General features: G+C 42.9%; 1 protein-coding gene across 2 annotated transcripts in view; it reads left to right on the top strand.

The window, feature by feature from the left end:
• The window catches only part of ryk (receptor like tyrosine kinase), a 348,374-nt gene that overhangs the window by 248,394 nt on the left and 83,969 nt on the right, over positions 1–16,011 (top strand). For both annotated transcript variants that reach the window (XM_072255833.1, XM_072255834.1), the window contains exon 12: positions 13,104–13,236. In XM_072255833.1, the coding sequence (XP_072111934.1) occupies positions 13,104–13,236 (133 nt within the window). The remainder of the gene's footprint in view (positions 1–13,103; positions 13,237–16,011) is intronic.

The following is a 16,011-nucleotide window of genomic DNA, read 5'->3' as shown; positions in this document are numbered from 1 at the left end:
CTAAAAGAGGAAATCTGGAGCAGCACCAGACCACCAACCACCAGAAATTTAAACACACCTACCCCCCCAAAGAGCACAATTCGACCCAGGAATGTTGAGGAGCTGAAATTGGGGTTGAAGGCCCAGCAATCGGTTTTCACAAGCCATGCTGCTCAAAATAAGGCTGTTATTGAAGCATCATTTCGTGTAAGTCATCTTTTGGCTAAACACAAGAAGCCTTTTACAGATGGCGATTTATTCAAGGAAGCAATGGCCATTACCGCAGAGATTGTTTTTAATGACTTTAAAAACAAAAACGACATCACAACCACAGCACATAATACACCGCTTGGCCCTGCAACAGTGACAAGGACGGTAGAGTCACTGTCAGAGGACATGGATCGACAAGTGTTAAAGGACTTGTCACTCTGTGAATATTTTTCGCTACAGTTTGATGAATCCCTGGATGTAATGCCAACAGCTCAGCTTGTATTTGTCAGAATGGCTTTCCAGGATTTTACAACAAAGGAGGACTTCCTCACTCCTTTGCAATTAAAGGAGAGAACGAGAGGTGAGGATATTTACAATGAGTTTAAAAAATATGTCCGTGAAAATGACATCCCTGTTCATAAACTGGTGGCAATTACTACTGATGGGGCCCCAGCAATATGTGGTGTGTGCGTTGGTTTTATAGCACTGTGCTGTAATGACCCTGATTTTCCCAGCTTCCTAGATTATCACTGTGTGATTCATCAGCAAGCCTTGGCAGGGAAGATTGTGAACTTTTCTCATGTAATGACAGTGGTGGTCAAACTGATAAAGTTGATTCGAGCAAAAGCGCTTCAGCACCGCTTATTCAAGATGTTATTGGATGAGCTGGATGCCGTTTACGGAGACATAATTCTTCATGCTGATGTTCGGTGGTTGAGTTGCAGCAAAGTTCTGCAACGATTTGTTGACTTGCTGCCTGAGATAAAGACTTTTCTGTTGACAAGAAACGAGGAGCACGAGGAACTGTCAGATGATGCATGGCTACTGGATTTAGGGTTTCTGACAGACATAACGGCTAAATTAAACGCAGTTAACAACGAGCTCATGGGAAAAGACCAACACCTAACCCACATGATAAGTGCAGTAAATGCGTTTCAGGCCAATCTCGGTGTTCGGATTTCAAATTTAAAGAATGGGAGGCTGACATACTTTCCCAACTTGGAAAAAATGTTACAGCCCATCAAGGAAAAAAATGCTTTTCGCCCTGAGCAATACTGTGCTCACCTAGACAAACTGGCAATAGAGTTCGATCGGCATTTTGGGGAGTTAAACGTCATGGAAGATATTGCTGCATTTATTTCAAACCCATTTCTGCCGATCGTTATAGAACAGATAGCAGCCAAATTCCAGTAAGTTTTGGTGCGACAAGTGATACTGAAATGGAAATAATTGATTTGCAAAATGACATCGAGCTTAAAGCAAGGTCAAGGGACGGTGACTTTTGGGGGCTTGTCAGCAGGGATAAGTTTCCTTATCTCACCGCATGTGCACTAAAAGTCAGTGCCTACTTTGGGTCAACTTATCTATGTGAAATTGCATTTTCACAGATGAAAATTATTAAATCTAAGTACAGGAGCTGTCTTACTGACAGACACCTCACAGACTGTCTCAAACTGGCTGTCTGTAGTTATGAGCCAAATTTCAGAGATCTAGCAGAAAGTATTCAGCCCCAGTCATCACACTGAGTGCAACAGTCAATGTTTATTCATTTATTTTTCATGTTGAAATAAAATTAAATAATGAAACTTAGAATTAAAGGTGTGAAGTATTGAAATATTCTTAAAGACAGCTATGGCCTGTTTGATAGTCATAGTCATACTTTATTGATCCCGGGGGAAATTGGTTTTCGTTACAGTTGCACCATAAATAATAAATAGTAATAGAACCATAAATAGTTAAATAGTAGTATGTAAACTATGCCAGTAAATTATGAAATAAGTCCAGGACCAACCTATTGGCTCAGGGTGTCTGACCCTCCAAGGGGTTTGATGGCCACAGGCAGGAATGACTTCCTATGACGCTCAGTGCTGCATCTCGGTGGAATGAGTCTCTGGCTGAATGCACTCCTGTGCCCACCCAGTACATTATGTAGTGGATGGGAAACATTGACCAAGATGGCATGCAACTTAGACAGCATCCACTTTCAGACACCGCCGTGAGGAGTCCGGTTCCATCCCCACAACATCACTGGCCTTACGGATGAGTTTGTTGATTCTGTTGGTGTCTGCTACCCTCAGCCTGCTGCCCCAGCACACAACAGCAAATATGATAGCACTGGCCACCACAGACTCGTAGAACATCCTCAGCATCGTCCGGCAGATGTTAAAGGATCTCATTCTCCTCAGGAAATAGAGACGGCTCTGACCCTTCTTGTAGACAGCCTCAGTGTTCTTTGACCAGTCCAGTTTATTGTCAATTCGTATCCCCAGGTATTTGTAATCCTCCACCATGTCCACACTGACCCCCTGGATGGAAACAGGGGTCACCGGTACCTTAGCTCTCCTCAGGTCTACCACCAGCTCCTTAGTCTTTTTCACGTCAAGCTGCAGATAATTCTGCTCACACCATGTGACAAAGTTTCCTGCCGTAGCCCTGTACTCAGCCTCATCTCCCTTGCTGATGCATCCAACTATGGCAGAGTCATCTGAAAACTTCTGAAGATGACAAGACTCTGTGGAGTAGTTGAAGTCCGAGGTGTAAATGGTGAAGAGAAAGGGAGACAAGACAGTCACCTGTGGAGCCCCAGTGCTGCTGATCACTCTGTCGGACACACAGTGTTGCAAGCACACGTACAGTGGTCTGCCAGTCAGGTAGTCAAGAATCCATGATACCAGGGAAGCATCCACCTGCATCGCTGTCAGCTTCTCCCCTAGCAAAGCAAGGCGGATGGTGTTGAACGCACTGGAGAAGTCAAAAAACATGACCCTCACAGTGCTCGCTGGCTTGTTCAGGTGGGCGTAGACACGGTTCAGCAGGTAGACGATGGCATCCTCAACTCCTAGTCGGGGCTGGTAGGCGAACTGGAGGGGGTCTAAGTGTGGCTTGACCATAGGCCAGAGCAGCTCCAGAACAAGTCTCTCCAGGGTCTTTGTGATGTGGGAGGTCAATGCCACCGGTCTGTAGTCATTGAGGCCGCTGGGGATATGCTAGTTGCAGTGTTTTCTTTCAATTAATTTGAAAATTTGACAAAAGTATTTTGTGTAATTCAAATACAATTAGCCCAAATAAAAGGTCTCAAATTGGAAGTACAATCTGAGTTGTTTTTTCTCTAAACGATTTAGTAGGTAGATCTTGCCTCTCACTAAGGTCGAGGTAGGGGATCTTGGGCTTACAAAGGTTTGTGACCATTACTTTAAGGTAAGGGGTGGGAAGTTCAAGGGGGATATTAGAGGAGAGTTTTTTACTCAGAGAGTGGTTGGTGTGTGGAATGCACTGCCTGAGTCAGTGGTGGAGGCAGATACACTAGTGAAATTTAAGAGATTATATAGACAGGTATATGGAGGAATTTAATGTGGGGGGTTATATGGGAGGCAGGTTTTAAGGATCGGCACAACATTGTGGGCCAAAGGGCCTGTACTGTGCTGTACTATTCTATGGTCTATGTAAAATAAGGAGCCCAATACTGCACACAATACTCCTAGTGTGGTCTCACGAGTGCTTTTTAGAGCACATTCTGGCTCTTATATTCTATACCTCTGGAAATGAATGCCAATGTCGCATTTGCCTTCTTCACAACCGGCTCAATCTGCAGGTTAACCTTTAGAGTATCTTGCATAAGGACTCCCAAGTCCCTTTGCATCTCTGCATTTTGAATTCTCTCCCCATCTAAATAATAGTCTGCCCGTTTATTTCTTTCACCAAAGTGCATGACCATACACTTTCCAACATTGTATTTCATTTGCCACTTCTTTGCCCATTCCCCTAAACTATCTAAGTCTCTCTGCAGGCCCTCTGTTTCCTCAACACTGCCTGCTCCTCCACCTATTTTTGTATCATCGGCAAACAAGTCCCTTAATACCATAGTCCAAATCGTTGACATACTTCGTAAAAAGTAACGGTCCCAACACTGACCCCTGTAGAACTCCACTGGTAACTGGCAGTCAGCCAGTATGGGATCCCTTTATTCCCACTCTCTGTTTTCTGTCGACCAGCCAATGCTCTACCCACACTAGTAACTTCCCTGTAATTCCATGGGCGCTTATCTTGCTAAGCAGCCTCATGTGCGGCACCTTGTCAAAGGCCTTCAGAAAATCCAAGTACACCACGTCTACTGCTTCTCCCTTGTCTACCCTGCTTGTAATTTCCTCAAAGAATTGCAGTAGGTTTGTCAGGCTGGATTTTCCTTTCAGGGAACCATGTCAGGTGCCTCCAGGTACACCGTAATCTCATCCCTAACGATCGATTCCAACAACTTCCCAACCACTGATGTCAGGCTAACAAGTCCATAGTTTCCTTTATGCTGCCTCCCACCCTTCTTAATAGCAGAGTAACATTTGCAATTTTCCAGTCATCCAGTACAATGCCAGAATCTATCAGTTCTTGAAAGATCATCGTTAACACCTCCACAATCTTACCAGCTACTTCCTTCAGAACCCAAGGGTGCATTCCATCAGGTCCAGGAGATTTATCCACCCTCAGACCATTAAGCTTCCTGAGCACCTTCTCAGTCGTAATTTTCACTGCACAAACCGCACTTCCCTGACACTCTTGAATGTCTGGTTTACTGCAGACGTCTTCCACTGTGAAGACTGATGCAAAATACGCATTCAGTTCCTCTGCCATCTCTGCATCTCTCGTTACAATATCTCTCGCATCATTTTGTATTGGTCCTATATCTACCCTCGACTCTCTTTTACCCTTTATATACTTAAAAAAGCTTTTAGTATCTTCTTTGATATTAATCGCCAGCTTCCTCTTATAATTATCTTTTCCTTCTGAATGACCTTCTTAGTTTCCTTCTGCAGGTTTTTAAAAGCTCCTCAAACCTCTATCTTCCATTTAGTTTGATGCCTTTCTTTTTTTACGCGTACAAGACCTTGGTGAGGTCATACCTGGTGTATTGTGTACAGTTTTGGTTCCCATTTCATTGAATGGGCAGTTTTAAGCTTAAAAAGTTGCAAAGAAGATGTACTAGAATGTTGTCAGAACTTGAGGTCCTGAGTTATAGGGAGAGGTTGGGTAGTCCTTATTGTATAGGAGACTGAGTGGTAATCATACAGAAGTTTATGTAATCAGAACAGGCATGTAGGTGCAAGAAAAGGTTTGTGATACCTGGTTTTCTGCATTAATTACTCATAAAATGTGGTCTGATCTTCATCTTAGTCACAATAATAAACAAACACAGTCTGCCTAACTGTAACAGACAAACAATTGTACTTTGTCTCATCAATACTGAGTACACCATTTAAAAATTCACAGTCTAGGCTCAAAAAAGTATGTAAACTTCTGCGGTAATGCCTTCTACAAAAGCTGTTTGATATCAGGTGTTCCAATCAATAGGATGAGATTGGAGATGTGGGTTGTAGAGGTGTCCTGCTCTCTTAAAACAAAACAGGCGCACACAGTCAGGATACTGACAGAGCCTGCTCTTCTCAAGTTCTGTTTATGTGCACCATGCCTTGATCACAACAACTTTCGGGGAACTTAGTAAGAGAAATACAGAGATGCATGAAGATGGAAAAGGTTACAAGGGCATTTCTAAAGGCCTGAGTGTTCATCAGTCTACAGTATGAGAAATTGTCTACAAATGAAGGAAACCCAGTATTGTTGCTACTCTCCCTAGGAGTAGGCATTCTGCAAAGATCACACCAAGTGCACAACATGCAATGCTGATGAAGGTGAAAAAGAACCCAAGGATAAAGCAAAAGACCTGCAGAGATCTCTAGAACTTGCTAAAGTCTCCTTTCATGTCCATGATGATAAAAATACTGACCAGGAATGATGTTCATGGACGGACACCAACTGCTGTCCAAAAAAAAACATTGCTGCACATCTCAAGTTTACAGAAGGCCACCTGAATGTTCCACAATGCTTCTGGAGAACTTTTTGTGGGCAGAAGGGACAAAAGTTGAACTTTCTGACAGAAATGCACATTGCTATGTTTGATGCATGCCAATACCAACATCTCATCCCAACTCTGAAGCATCGAGAAAGGAGCATTTGGGTTTGGGGCTGCTTTGCTGTCTCAGGGCCTGGACAGCTTGCAATCGTTGAGGGAATAATAAATTCAAAATTGTATCAAGACATTGTACAGGAGGATGTTAAGACAGCTGTCTATCACCTGAAGCTTAATAGAAGTTGAATGATGCAACAAGACAATGATCCAAAACACAAGCCTAAATCAACAGCAGGATGGTTTAAAAAGAAGAAAATTTGTGTTTTGGAATGGCAAGTCAGAGTGCAAACCTTAACCCAATTGAGATGTTGTGGGATGGCCTGAAGAGCAAGGTCTCCCAGAAACAGTTTTGTATGAAGGAATGGTCTAAATTTCCACCTCGCCACTGAGCAAGTCTGATCAGCCGCAACAGGAAACTTTTGGTGGAGGTTATTACTTCTAAAGGAGTTTCTACCAGTTATTAAATACAAGGGTTCACATACTTTTTCCAGCCTGAGCAACAATGTGCTCAATAAAGAGATGAAAAAGTACAATTATTTGTGCGTTATTAGTTTAGGCAGATTGTGTTTGTCTATTATTGTGACTTAGATGAAGATTAGACCACTTTTTATGAGTAATTAATGCAGAAAACCAGGTAACTGCAAAGGGTTCACAAACTTCTTATTGCAACTGTAAAAAAGGTGAATGCACCCAATCTTTCTCCCTGGGAAAGGAATCAAAAAACTAGAGGACAGTGAGACAGGAGAAAGTTAGATGAGACCTGGGAAGCAACCTCTTCGCATAGAATGGTGGGTATATAGAACAAGCTGCCAGAGGAACATTTGGATAGATATGTTGGTAGGAAAGGTTTGGAGGGATACAGACGAATGGAACCAGCTTAGATGGCCATATTGGTTGCTTTGGTTGGGCTGAAGGGCCTGTTTCTGGAGACGCAATACAAAATATGCTTAAACATTGAATCAATCACTGTGTCAAGTAACAAATCCTATTCAAGGATCCTAAATCTTAATTTCTTACAAGGTTATAAAGTTTGAAGTCCTTTGTGTATTCTTCTGAAGCCTCTCCCCACTGACATCTGCTGTTTTTCCTTCCACAATGGCCTTTTATTTCTGGTAATCCTGAACTAGCTTTAATTTGAAGTTGTACTACCAGGTGTAGGGCATTTTAAAGTTGTGCCTCCATGACATTTATAGTAGATCTACACACAGTCTGGTAAGTAAGAATAAATCAGACCTTATTGTGACTTAGACTTCTTACAGGTGCACTGTGAAATTACTGTGACTGTTTCTCATGGTATATCTGACCTCGGATCAGAAGTTGTGTGCTACGGCAACAAGCTCGGGCCTGGAAACAAACTTGGCAACAGGTTCTGACATCAAAAATTATTCTCAACAGACTAAAGTTGATAATCATCCATGAAATGTGGCTGGGTTGAGACATCACATCCCCAGCTATCAAAGATGCAGGATTGATGGTGTTTCTAGCAGGATGGTCAAAATGAGGGAGGAGTGGGAACAGAGGATGGAGGTGAAGAAAATGGATGGTGGCGAGGGAAGGAGGGTGAAACAAGAACTTGGGGGATGATGCAGAAGCAGAACATATTGGTTGGGAGATAGAAGCAAGGGCAAAAGGGAGTGGGGTGTTGAACATGGAAGAATGAAGCTTGAGGAAGGAAGTACAGGAAAGGAAGATTTTATGCAGTTAAAAATTGCAAAGGCACCTCTGTTTCCATCACCTTATGATGCTAAAAAATTCTAATTCACACCTGTATATCGAATAGATCAGATTACTGCAATGCACTTTTTACTGACCTTTCAAAGCATTCTATTGACAAACTTCAACTTATTCAGAATGCCACTGCTGGATTTTTAACTGAAACCAGTATGAGGGAGCATATTACACTCTCATCCTAGCTTACCCTGCACTGGCTTCCTGTATCTTTCAGAATTAATTGTGAAGTTCTCTTGTGTTTAAAGCTCTGAATGGTCTGAGACCAGAGTACATCAGAGAATCGCTTTTGTTTTATAATCCTGCTCGAGCTCTCAAGTCTTCTGCTAGTCTTTTAAATTAAAACTATCTCTTTTGAAAGTTAATTGGCAGGTCAGCTTTTATAAGCTACGCTCCTAAACTGTGGAACTCAGTATCTAAAACTATAAGGGATGCAGACTCACTTGACACTTTTAAACACCAGCTCAAAGTGTATTTATTTAACCTTGCTTTTAACTAACATCTTTTTGTCTTTTATTTTCATGTTTGCACTTTATTCCATTGAAAGTACCTTGCACTAGACACTAGAATACTACAGCACAGTACAGGCCCTTTGGCCCTCGATGTTGTGCTGACCCATATATTCCTTTAAAAAAAAGTACTAAACCCACACTACCCCGTAATCCTCTATTTTTCTTTCATCCATGTGCCTGTCCAAGAGGCTCTTAAATACCCCTAATGTTTTAGCCTCCACCATGTCATTCCAGGCACCCACAACCCTCTGTGTAAAATACTTACCCCCTGATGTCTCCTCTAAACTTCCCTCCCTTAACTTTGTACATATGCCCTCTGGTGTTTGCTATTCGTGCCCTGGGAAACAGATACTGGCTATCCACCCTATCTATGCCTCTCATAATCTTGTAGGCCTCTATCAAGACCCCTCTCATCCTTCTATGCTCCAAAAAGAAAAGTCCCAGCTCTGCTAACCTTGCCTCATAAGACTTGTTTTCCAATCCAGGCAACATCCTGGTAAATCTCCTCTGCACCCTCTCCATAGCTTCCACATCCTTCCAATAATGAGGTGACCAACTCAGAACACAATACCTCTCTTAAGTGTGGTCTCACCAGAGATTTGTAGAGTTGAAACATGACCTCTGTACTCTTGAACTCAATCCCCCTATTAACTATCCTATCAACCCGTGCAGCGACCTTGAGGGATGTATGGATTTGAACCCCAAGGTCCCGCTGTTCATCCACACTCTTAAGTAACCGACTATTAACCCTGTACTCAGCCTTCTGGTTTGTCCTTCCAAAATGCATCACCTCACACTTAACCAGATTGAACTCCATCTGCCACTTTTCTGCCCAACTCTGCATCCTGTCTTTACTCTCTTATAACCTTTGACATGCTACAGCTCCATTCACAACTCCTCCAATCTTCGTGTCATCCGCAAACTTACTCACTCATCCTTCCGCCTCTTCACCTAGGTCATTTATAAAAATCACAAAGAGCAGGGGTCCCAGGACAGACCCTTGCGGCACTCCACTAGTCACCGACCTCCAGGCAGAATACTTTCTTTCCACTACTACCCTCTGCTTTCTTCCCGTAAGCCAATTTTTATCCAAACAGCCAAGGTTCCATTGATCCCATGCCTCATGACTTTCTGGATGAGTCTCTCGTGGGGGACCTTGTCAAATACCTTGCTAAAATCCATGTAGATCACATCTACCACCCTACCCTCAACAATTTCTTTTGTTACCTCTTCAAAAAACACAATTAGGCTCGTGAGGCATGACCTTCCCTTCACAAAACCACGTTGACTATCCTTGAGTAGACTGTACTACTCCAAATGCTGTAGATCCTATCCTTAAGAATCCTTTACAATAGTTTGCAGACCACCGACGTAAGACGCACCGGTCTGTAGTTCCCAGGATTCTCCCTATTACCTTTTTTTAAACAAGGGAACTACATTTGCCATTCTCCAATCCTCCGGCACCTCCCCTGCAGCCAAAGAGGATTCAAAGATCATAGCTACTGTTCCAGCGATCACTTCCCACAGCAACCTGAGGTATATCCGGCCCTGGGGACTTATCAATCTTGATGCTTTTAAGAAGATCCAACACTACTACTTCCTTAATCTCTGCATTATCCAGCACACAGGCCTGTTCTATTTTGACCTCACCCTGATCAAGGTCCTTTTCACTTGTGAATACTGAAGCAAAGTATTTGTTTAGGATCTCCCCAACCTCCCCCGCCTCCAGGCACATGTTGCCTTTTTTTATCCTTTAGCGGCCCCACCTTCATTCTTGTCATCCTTCTGTTCTTCACACACGCATAGAACGCCTTGGGGTTCTCCTTAATCCTACATGCCAAGGCCTTCTCATGCCCCCTTCGAGCTCTCCTAAGTCCTTCCTTAGGCTCTTCCCTGGCTACCCTATATTTCTCATGAGCCCCTCCTGCTTCCTGCTTCTTATAGCTAACATATGCTTCCTTCTTCCTCTTGACGGGTTGCCTCCTGTGTTTCGTCAGCCACGGTTCCCTTTTCCTGCCATTTTTTCCTTGTCTCAGTGGGACACACCTATCCTGGTCCCTAAACTTCCTCCACGTTACTTCTGTGCTTTCACCTTTGAACATCTGTTTCCAATTTACCCACGCTAGTTCCTGCTTCATTCCTTTGTAGTTATCCCTTCCCCAGTTAAGCACTTTCCCATTTTGTCTGTTTTTATCCTTTTCCATAGCTATGCTGAAACTGAGGGAGTTATGGTCACTCTCACCAAAATGCTCCCCCACCAAGAGATCTGCTACCTGGCCAGAACTAGATCCAGTATGGCCTCTCCTCTGGTCGGCCGGTCCACATACTGTGTCAGGAATCCTTCTTGAACACACCTGACAGATCTATCCCCTTTGCAGTCAGGAAGTGCCAGTCAATATGAGGGAAGTTGAAATCACCCATAACTACAACCCTGTATTTCCTGCACCATTCTAAAATCTGCTTGCTTATCTACTCGGTGTCCCGAGGGCTATTTGGGGGCCGACAGACTACTCCCAGCACAGTGATTGATCCCTTCCTATTTCTGACTTCCACCCATACCGACTCAGTGGACACTCCCTCTGCAACGTCCTCACTTTCTATAGCCGTGATACTATCGTTGTTGGTATGAAAAGTGCTCTATAATTAAGTTGTTGTTGTTACTATTCTAACTGATGTGTCTGCATCAGTACTGCATACACTGCCACCTAACATTGAAATATGACTTTATTAATGTTTTAGAATCTGTTTTCAGTCAAGATAGCATGGATCTCTGGTCTCTGTCAAGGTCATGAGTCAGATTTAGCTCTTACGTTCATAGGGATGGTCTAGAGGACAGTGAGGGAAGTTGGGGATCAGTTTAGGATTTAGGGCCAAGGATGTGTGGGTGTAATAGGTCATGCCAGAGTCTCGTCCTCTGCTCTGCACACAAATGCAGATAATGGACATCTTTGGATGAGGTCCAGTGAGAACGAGGACTGGTGGCCCACTGGGTCAGCTGGCCCCCAGGTCATTGTGTCCTGGGATGAAATGTCTGTGCAAGCAGGGGGGAGGAAAGGAATTTGTTTTGCTGTTGTTTTGTGGCTTGTTGTGTTCTGTGTTTTTCTGCTAAACTTTGTGGGCATGCTGTGTTGGCGCTGGAATGTGTGACAACATTTACGAGCTGCTCTCAGCACATCCTTGGGTGTCTTGGTTGCGAACACAAACAATGCATCTTCATCAACACACACAAAATGCTGGTGGAACGCAGCAGGCCAGGCAGCATCTACAGGAAGAAGTACAGTCGATGTTTTGGGCTGAGACCCTTCGTCAGGACTAACTAAAAGAAGAGATAGTAAGAGATTTGAAAGTGGGGGGGGGGTAGATCCGAAATGATCAGAGAAGACAGGAGGGGGAGGGAAGAAGCTAAGAACTGGGAAGTTGATTGGCAAAAGGGATACAGAGTTGGAGAAGAGGGAGGATCATGGGACAGGAGGCCTAGAGAGAAAGAAAGGGAGAGGGGAGGCCAGTGGAAGATGGAGAGCAGGCAAGGAATGATAGAGAGAGAAGGAAAAATAGAGGGGGGGAATAAAAATAAATAAGGGATGGGGTAAGAAGGGGAGGAGGGGCATTAACGAAAGTGAGAGAAAGCAATGTTCACGCCACCAGGTTGGAGGCTACCCAGATGGAATATAAGATGTTGTTCCTCCACCCTGAGTGTGGCTTCATCTTGACAGTAGAGGAAACCATGGATTGACACATCAGAATGGGAATGGGATGTGGCATTTTAATTTATGTTTGATATTCATTTGATAAATGAATCTGAATCCGTTGGATAGATACCAAATTACAAATTTGAGCCTCGTGTGTCATGAGAAATATGGTGTTACTGGCCATGGAGCTCTCAGAGCTGTAAATCAGTTTATGTTAGGCAATTTTAATCTGGACAAGGTGTGGACTTTGGGAGGTCAAATTAAAGAAGAAAATATACAGTTAATGGTCGACACCTTCATAGCATTGATATACAATGTACTTTGGTGTTCAGGTCCACAGTTCACTGAAAGTGGTTACACAAATGGATAAGGTGTTAAAGAAGATATGTGGCCTGCTAGCCTTCACTGGTGTTAGTGTTGAGTATAGGAGTAATGAAGTGAAGCTGCAGCTATATAAAACATTAATCAGATTTACACTTGGAGTATTACATGCAGTTTTGGTCATCCTATTATAGGAAGAACGTGGAGACGAGGCATAAGAGGTTTACCAGCTTGCTACCAGGACCAGAAGTATAAGAAAAAAATAGGAAAAAACTTTGTTGTCCTACTTACAGCAGATGAAATTTTTTTTTAAAAATTATGAGATGCATATATAGGGGAGACAATAAGAATCTTTTCCTCAAAGCAGGAAGGTCAAATGCCAGAGGACGTGCTTTTGAGGTTGGAGGGGCAAAGTTTAAAGGTAATGTGAGGACCAAGCGCTTTTCACAGAGATTGGTTGGTACCTGTAATGGGTTAATCAGGCTGTTTAGGTGGAGTTTAAGAGGCTTTTACATATACATTTGAATATGAAGGGAATGGAGGTGTATTAATGATACACTGTAGGAGGGCATTTAGTATAAATTGGCATAAGGAGCAACAAAATATCATGGGCCAAATGGCCTGTCTGGTACTGTACTGTTCTGTAATCTATAACTGTTCATTGTTGTTTGATTGCGACTAATTTTGTTTTGCTTTTTGTTGGCGCAGAAACCTTTTGCCTGTCAATCACGTTTGCATTGAGGATGGGGAGAGGCCCGTGGTATTATTTCCGTACATGAATTGGGGAAATCTAAAGCTGTTCCTTCGACAATGCAAGCTTGCTGAAGCCAACAATCCACAGGTAACTTCAAGGTCATTTTTTTACAATTTATAGAGTCTGAGACAGATATGGCACAGAAATTTTATCCTTCTTTTCTGCTGAGCCTCTATAATTTAATTAGGTTGTTAATGTCTCTATCCACTTTTGCCCATTCAAGATAGAAGGTCGTGGTCGATGTGACTTATTCTGGCTGAAGGCTCTTGACTAGAGATGTTCCCCAGGGATCCGTATTGAGACCTCTGCTCTATGATGTATATAATAGACTTGGATGAAAATATGGATGAGTGATTTAGTGAGTTTATAGATGATGGAAAGATTGGTGTCGAATATTACCAAAGGATATAGTGGAATAAAGATCAATTGCAGATAATGGGCAGAGATATAGCAGATGGAATTTTATCTGGACAAATGTGAGGTGTTGGACTTTGGGAGATCAAATGTTAAGTGTCAGTACACAAATAGTGACAGAAACCTTACCAGTATGAAGGTACAGAAGGATCTTGAGGTTCAAGTCCATTGCTCTCTGAAATTGACCATACTGGTTGATAGAGTGGTAAAGAGCTACGTTGTCTGTTTGCCTTGATTAGTCAAGGCACTGTGTTCAAGACTTAAGAAGTTGTGCTGTAACTTCATAAAACTCAGGTTAAGCTGTATCTGAAATATTGCATTCAATTCTTGTAGCTCCCATTTGTGGATGTGGAGTTTTTGAAGAGGATGCAGAAGAGTATTATGAGGATGCTGCCTGGATTAAAGGGCATGTGCTATGAGTAGAGATTTGACATCCATTGTATCCTTTGGCAGTGTTTTACACCATTGTTTTCTTTGGAGAAGTGGAGGCCGAGTGTATACTTGTAGATGTTTATAAAGTTGTGAGATCCATAGATAGAGTGAACAGTTGGTATCTTTATTACCTGGAATGAAATGTCTAATATGAGAGAGCAAGCATGTCACTGAGGTTAGAGGAAGAAGTTCAAAGGAAATGTGTGGGGCAAGTTTTTTTTAACATAGAGTACTTGAGGTTCTGACTGAAGCACTGGTGGAGGCAAATACGATAGAGGCATTTACGAAGCTCTTAGATAAAAGACTGTGCAGACAATGAAGGGATGAGAACCAAATGCAGGTAGAAGTGATTAATTTAATTAGGTTGTTAATTATTAGTTTGGCACAACGTGGGCTGAAGGGCGTGTTCTTTTGCTGTACTGTATTCAATGTTTTGCATAAGGATTGATTGAATGGCAATTTTAGGAAGAATCATAGCAAAACATCAGAGTTTTTCATCTACCCGTAAACTGTGGAGTAATGTTAACAGTAAAATAAGGAGCTGTGTTAGTGCCACTGTTTCCTGATGTTATCTGAACCCGAAGAACAGTAGTAGATATTTATAACTGGCTCCTTCATAGAGTAACATTTGTGGGATTAAAATGACTTAATGTTGAAATGATAACCATAGCATGTTTGGGTTTAGTTGATGGTTCAGTGGTATGTGTGACAGCAAGTGATTTGTTCAGTTCCATTCAACTACATAAAATTTTGTACTCAATGTGCAATCTGCAGCAGCTGCATCTGTAGAGGCTGTACATTCTTAAATTATTCCTTATTTGGATATGGGTTGAAGTTTTCAGCAGCGTACAGCAAGAAGTGTAATACCTTCAAAAGTATTGAAGTACCTAAAAGGTGTGCTTTTATGGAATTGTTTTAAAGGCTGTGTCATTCAGAGACAAAGTGCTAATGAAAGTAGATTTGTGTGCCTTTTGGGAGTGTTGGTGCACTGAAGTAAATACAGGTTTCCCCCGCCATCCGAAGATAGAGCGTTCCTGTGAAACGGTTCGTAAGCCGGAATGTCGTAAAGCAAAGAAGCAATTACCATTTATTTATATGGGGAAAAATTTGTGAGCGTTCGCAGACCCAAAAATAACCTACCAAATCATGCCAAATAACACATAAAACCTAAAATAACAGTAACATATAGTAAAAGCAGGAATGATATGATACTGCCTATATAATGTAGAAGTACTTTTCCACAATCATTGCCTGCACTGTTCTCCATAGCGCAAATCTCACGCAAGCGCTCTCGGCAGAAAATCTCACGCAAGCGCTCTCAGCAGAAACACTCTCTCCAGTAACCTTTAAGCTATGAAGCTGCCAAATCATACCAAATAACACAGCCGATATAAAGTAGAAATAATGTGTGTCTAGTGTAGTATCACTTACAGGAATCGGGAAGACAGCGCCGAGCACACTGACGATGGTGTGTTAGGCTGAGCCGTCGGAGGTTGGCGTGGTGCAGTGGCCCTCCCCCACCCTCCGGGCCGCCGACTGATCCCAATCCGCGAAGCATGCAGGGGTACAGCAGTAGCCGGGACGGACCCTGCACATCTTTAAGAGAAAAGCCGAAATAAGCAAGCTAATTAATTAGGTGTTGCCTGGCACGTAAATGTCGGCCCAGATCAGAGGCAATTGCCGATTGCGTCGCCTCTGATCTTGGCCGACACTTACGTGCCAGGCGGCACCTGATTAGTTAGCTTGTTTATTTCGGCTTTTTTCTTAAAGATGTGCTGTGTGCCTCCCTGCTACTGCTGCATTCTCCACAAATCAGTATCTGTCCAGGGCCCGGGGGTTGAGGTGGGACACTGGGGTGTCATCTCGTCGTCTGTTTCCATCAGGGCAGGCAGCTTATCTTCTCCTATGTCTGCCTGCCTCGATGTCGAAGGTTGAGGTTTATCGTCTGCTGTGGCTGATGGGGAAGGCTTGAAAACGACAGTATGCTTGACTGCTTAGCCTCGCGCATTTTTCTAT

Source organism: Mobula birostris, chromosome 4, assembly GCF_030028105.1.
Source record: "Mobula birostris isolate sMobBir1 chromosome 4, sMobBir1.hap1, whole genome shotgun sequence".
Lineage (NCBI taxonomy): Eukaryota > Metazoa > Chordata > Chondrichthyes > Myliobatiformes > Myliobatidae > Mobula > Mobula birostris.
Note: the sequence above shows the minus strand (reverse complement) of the source record. Positions and strands in the feature narration are given on the sequence as shown.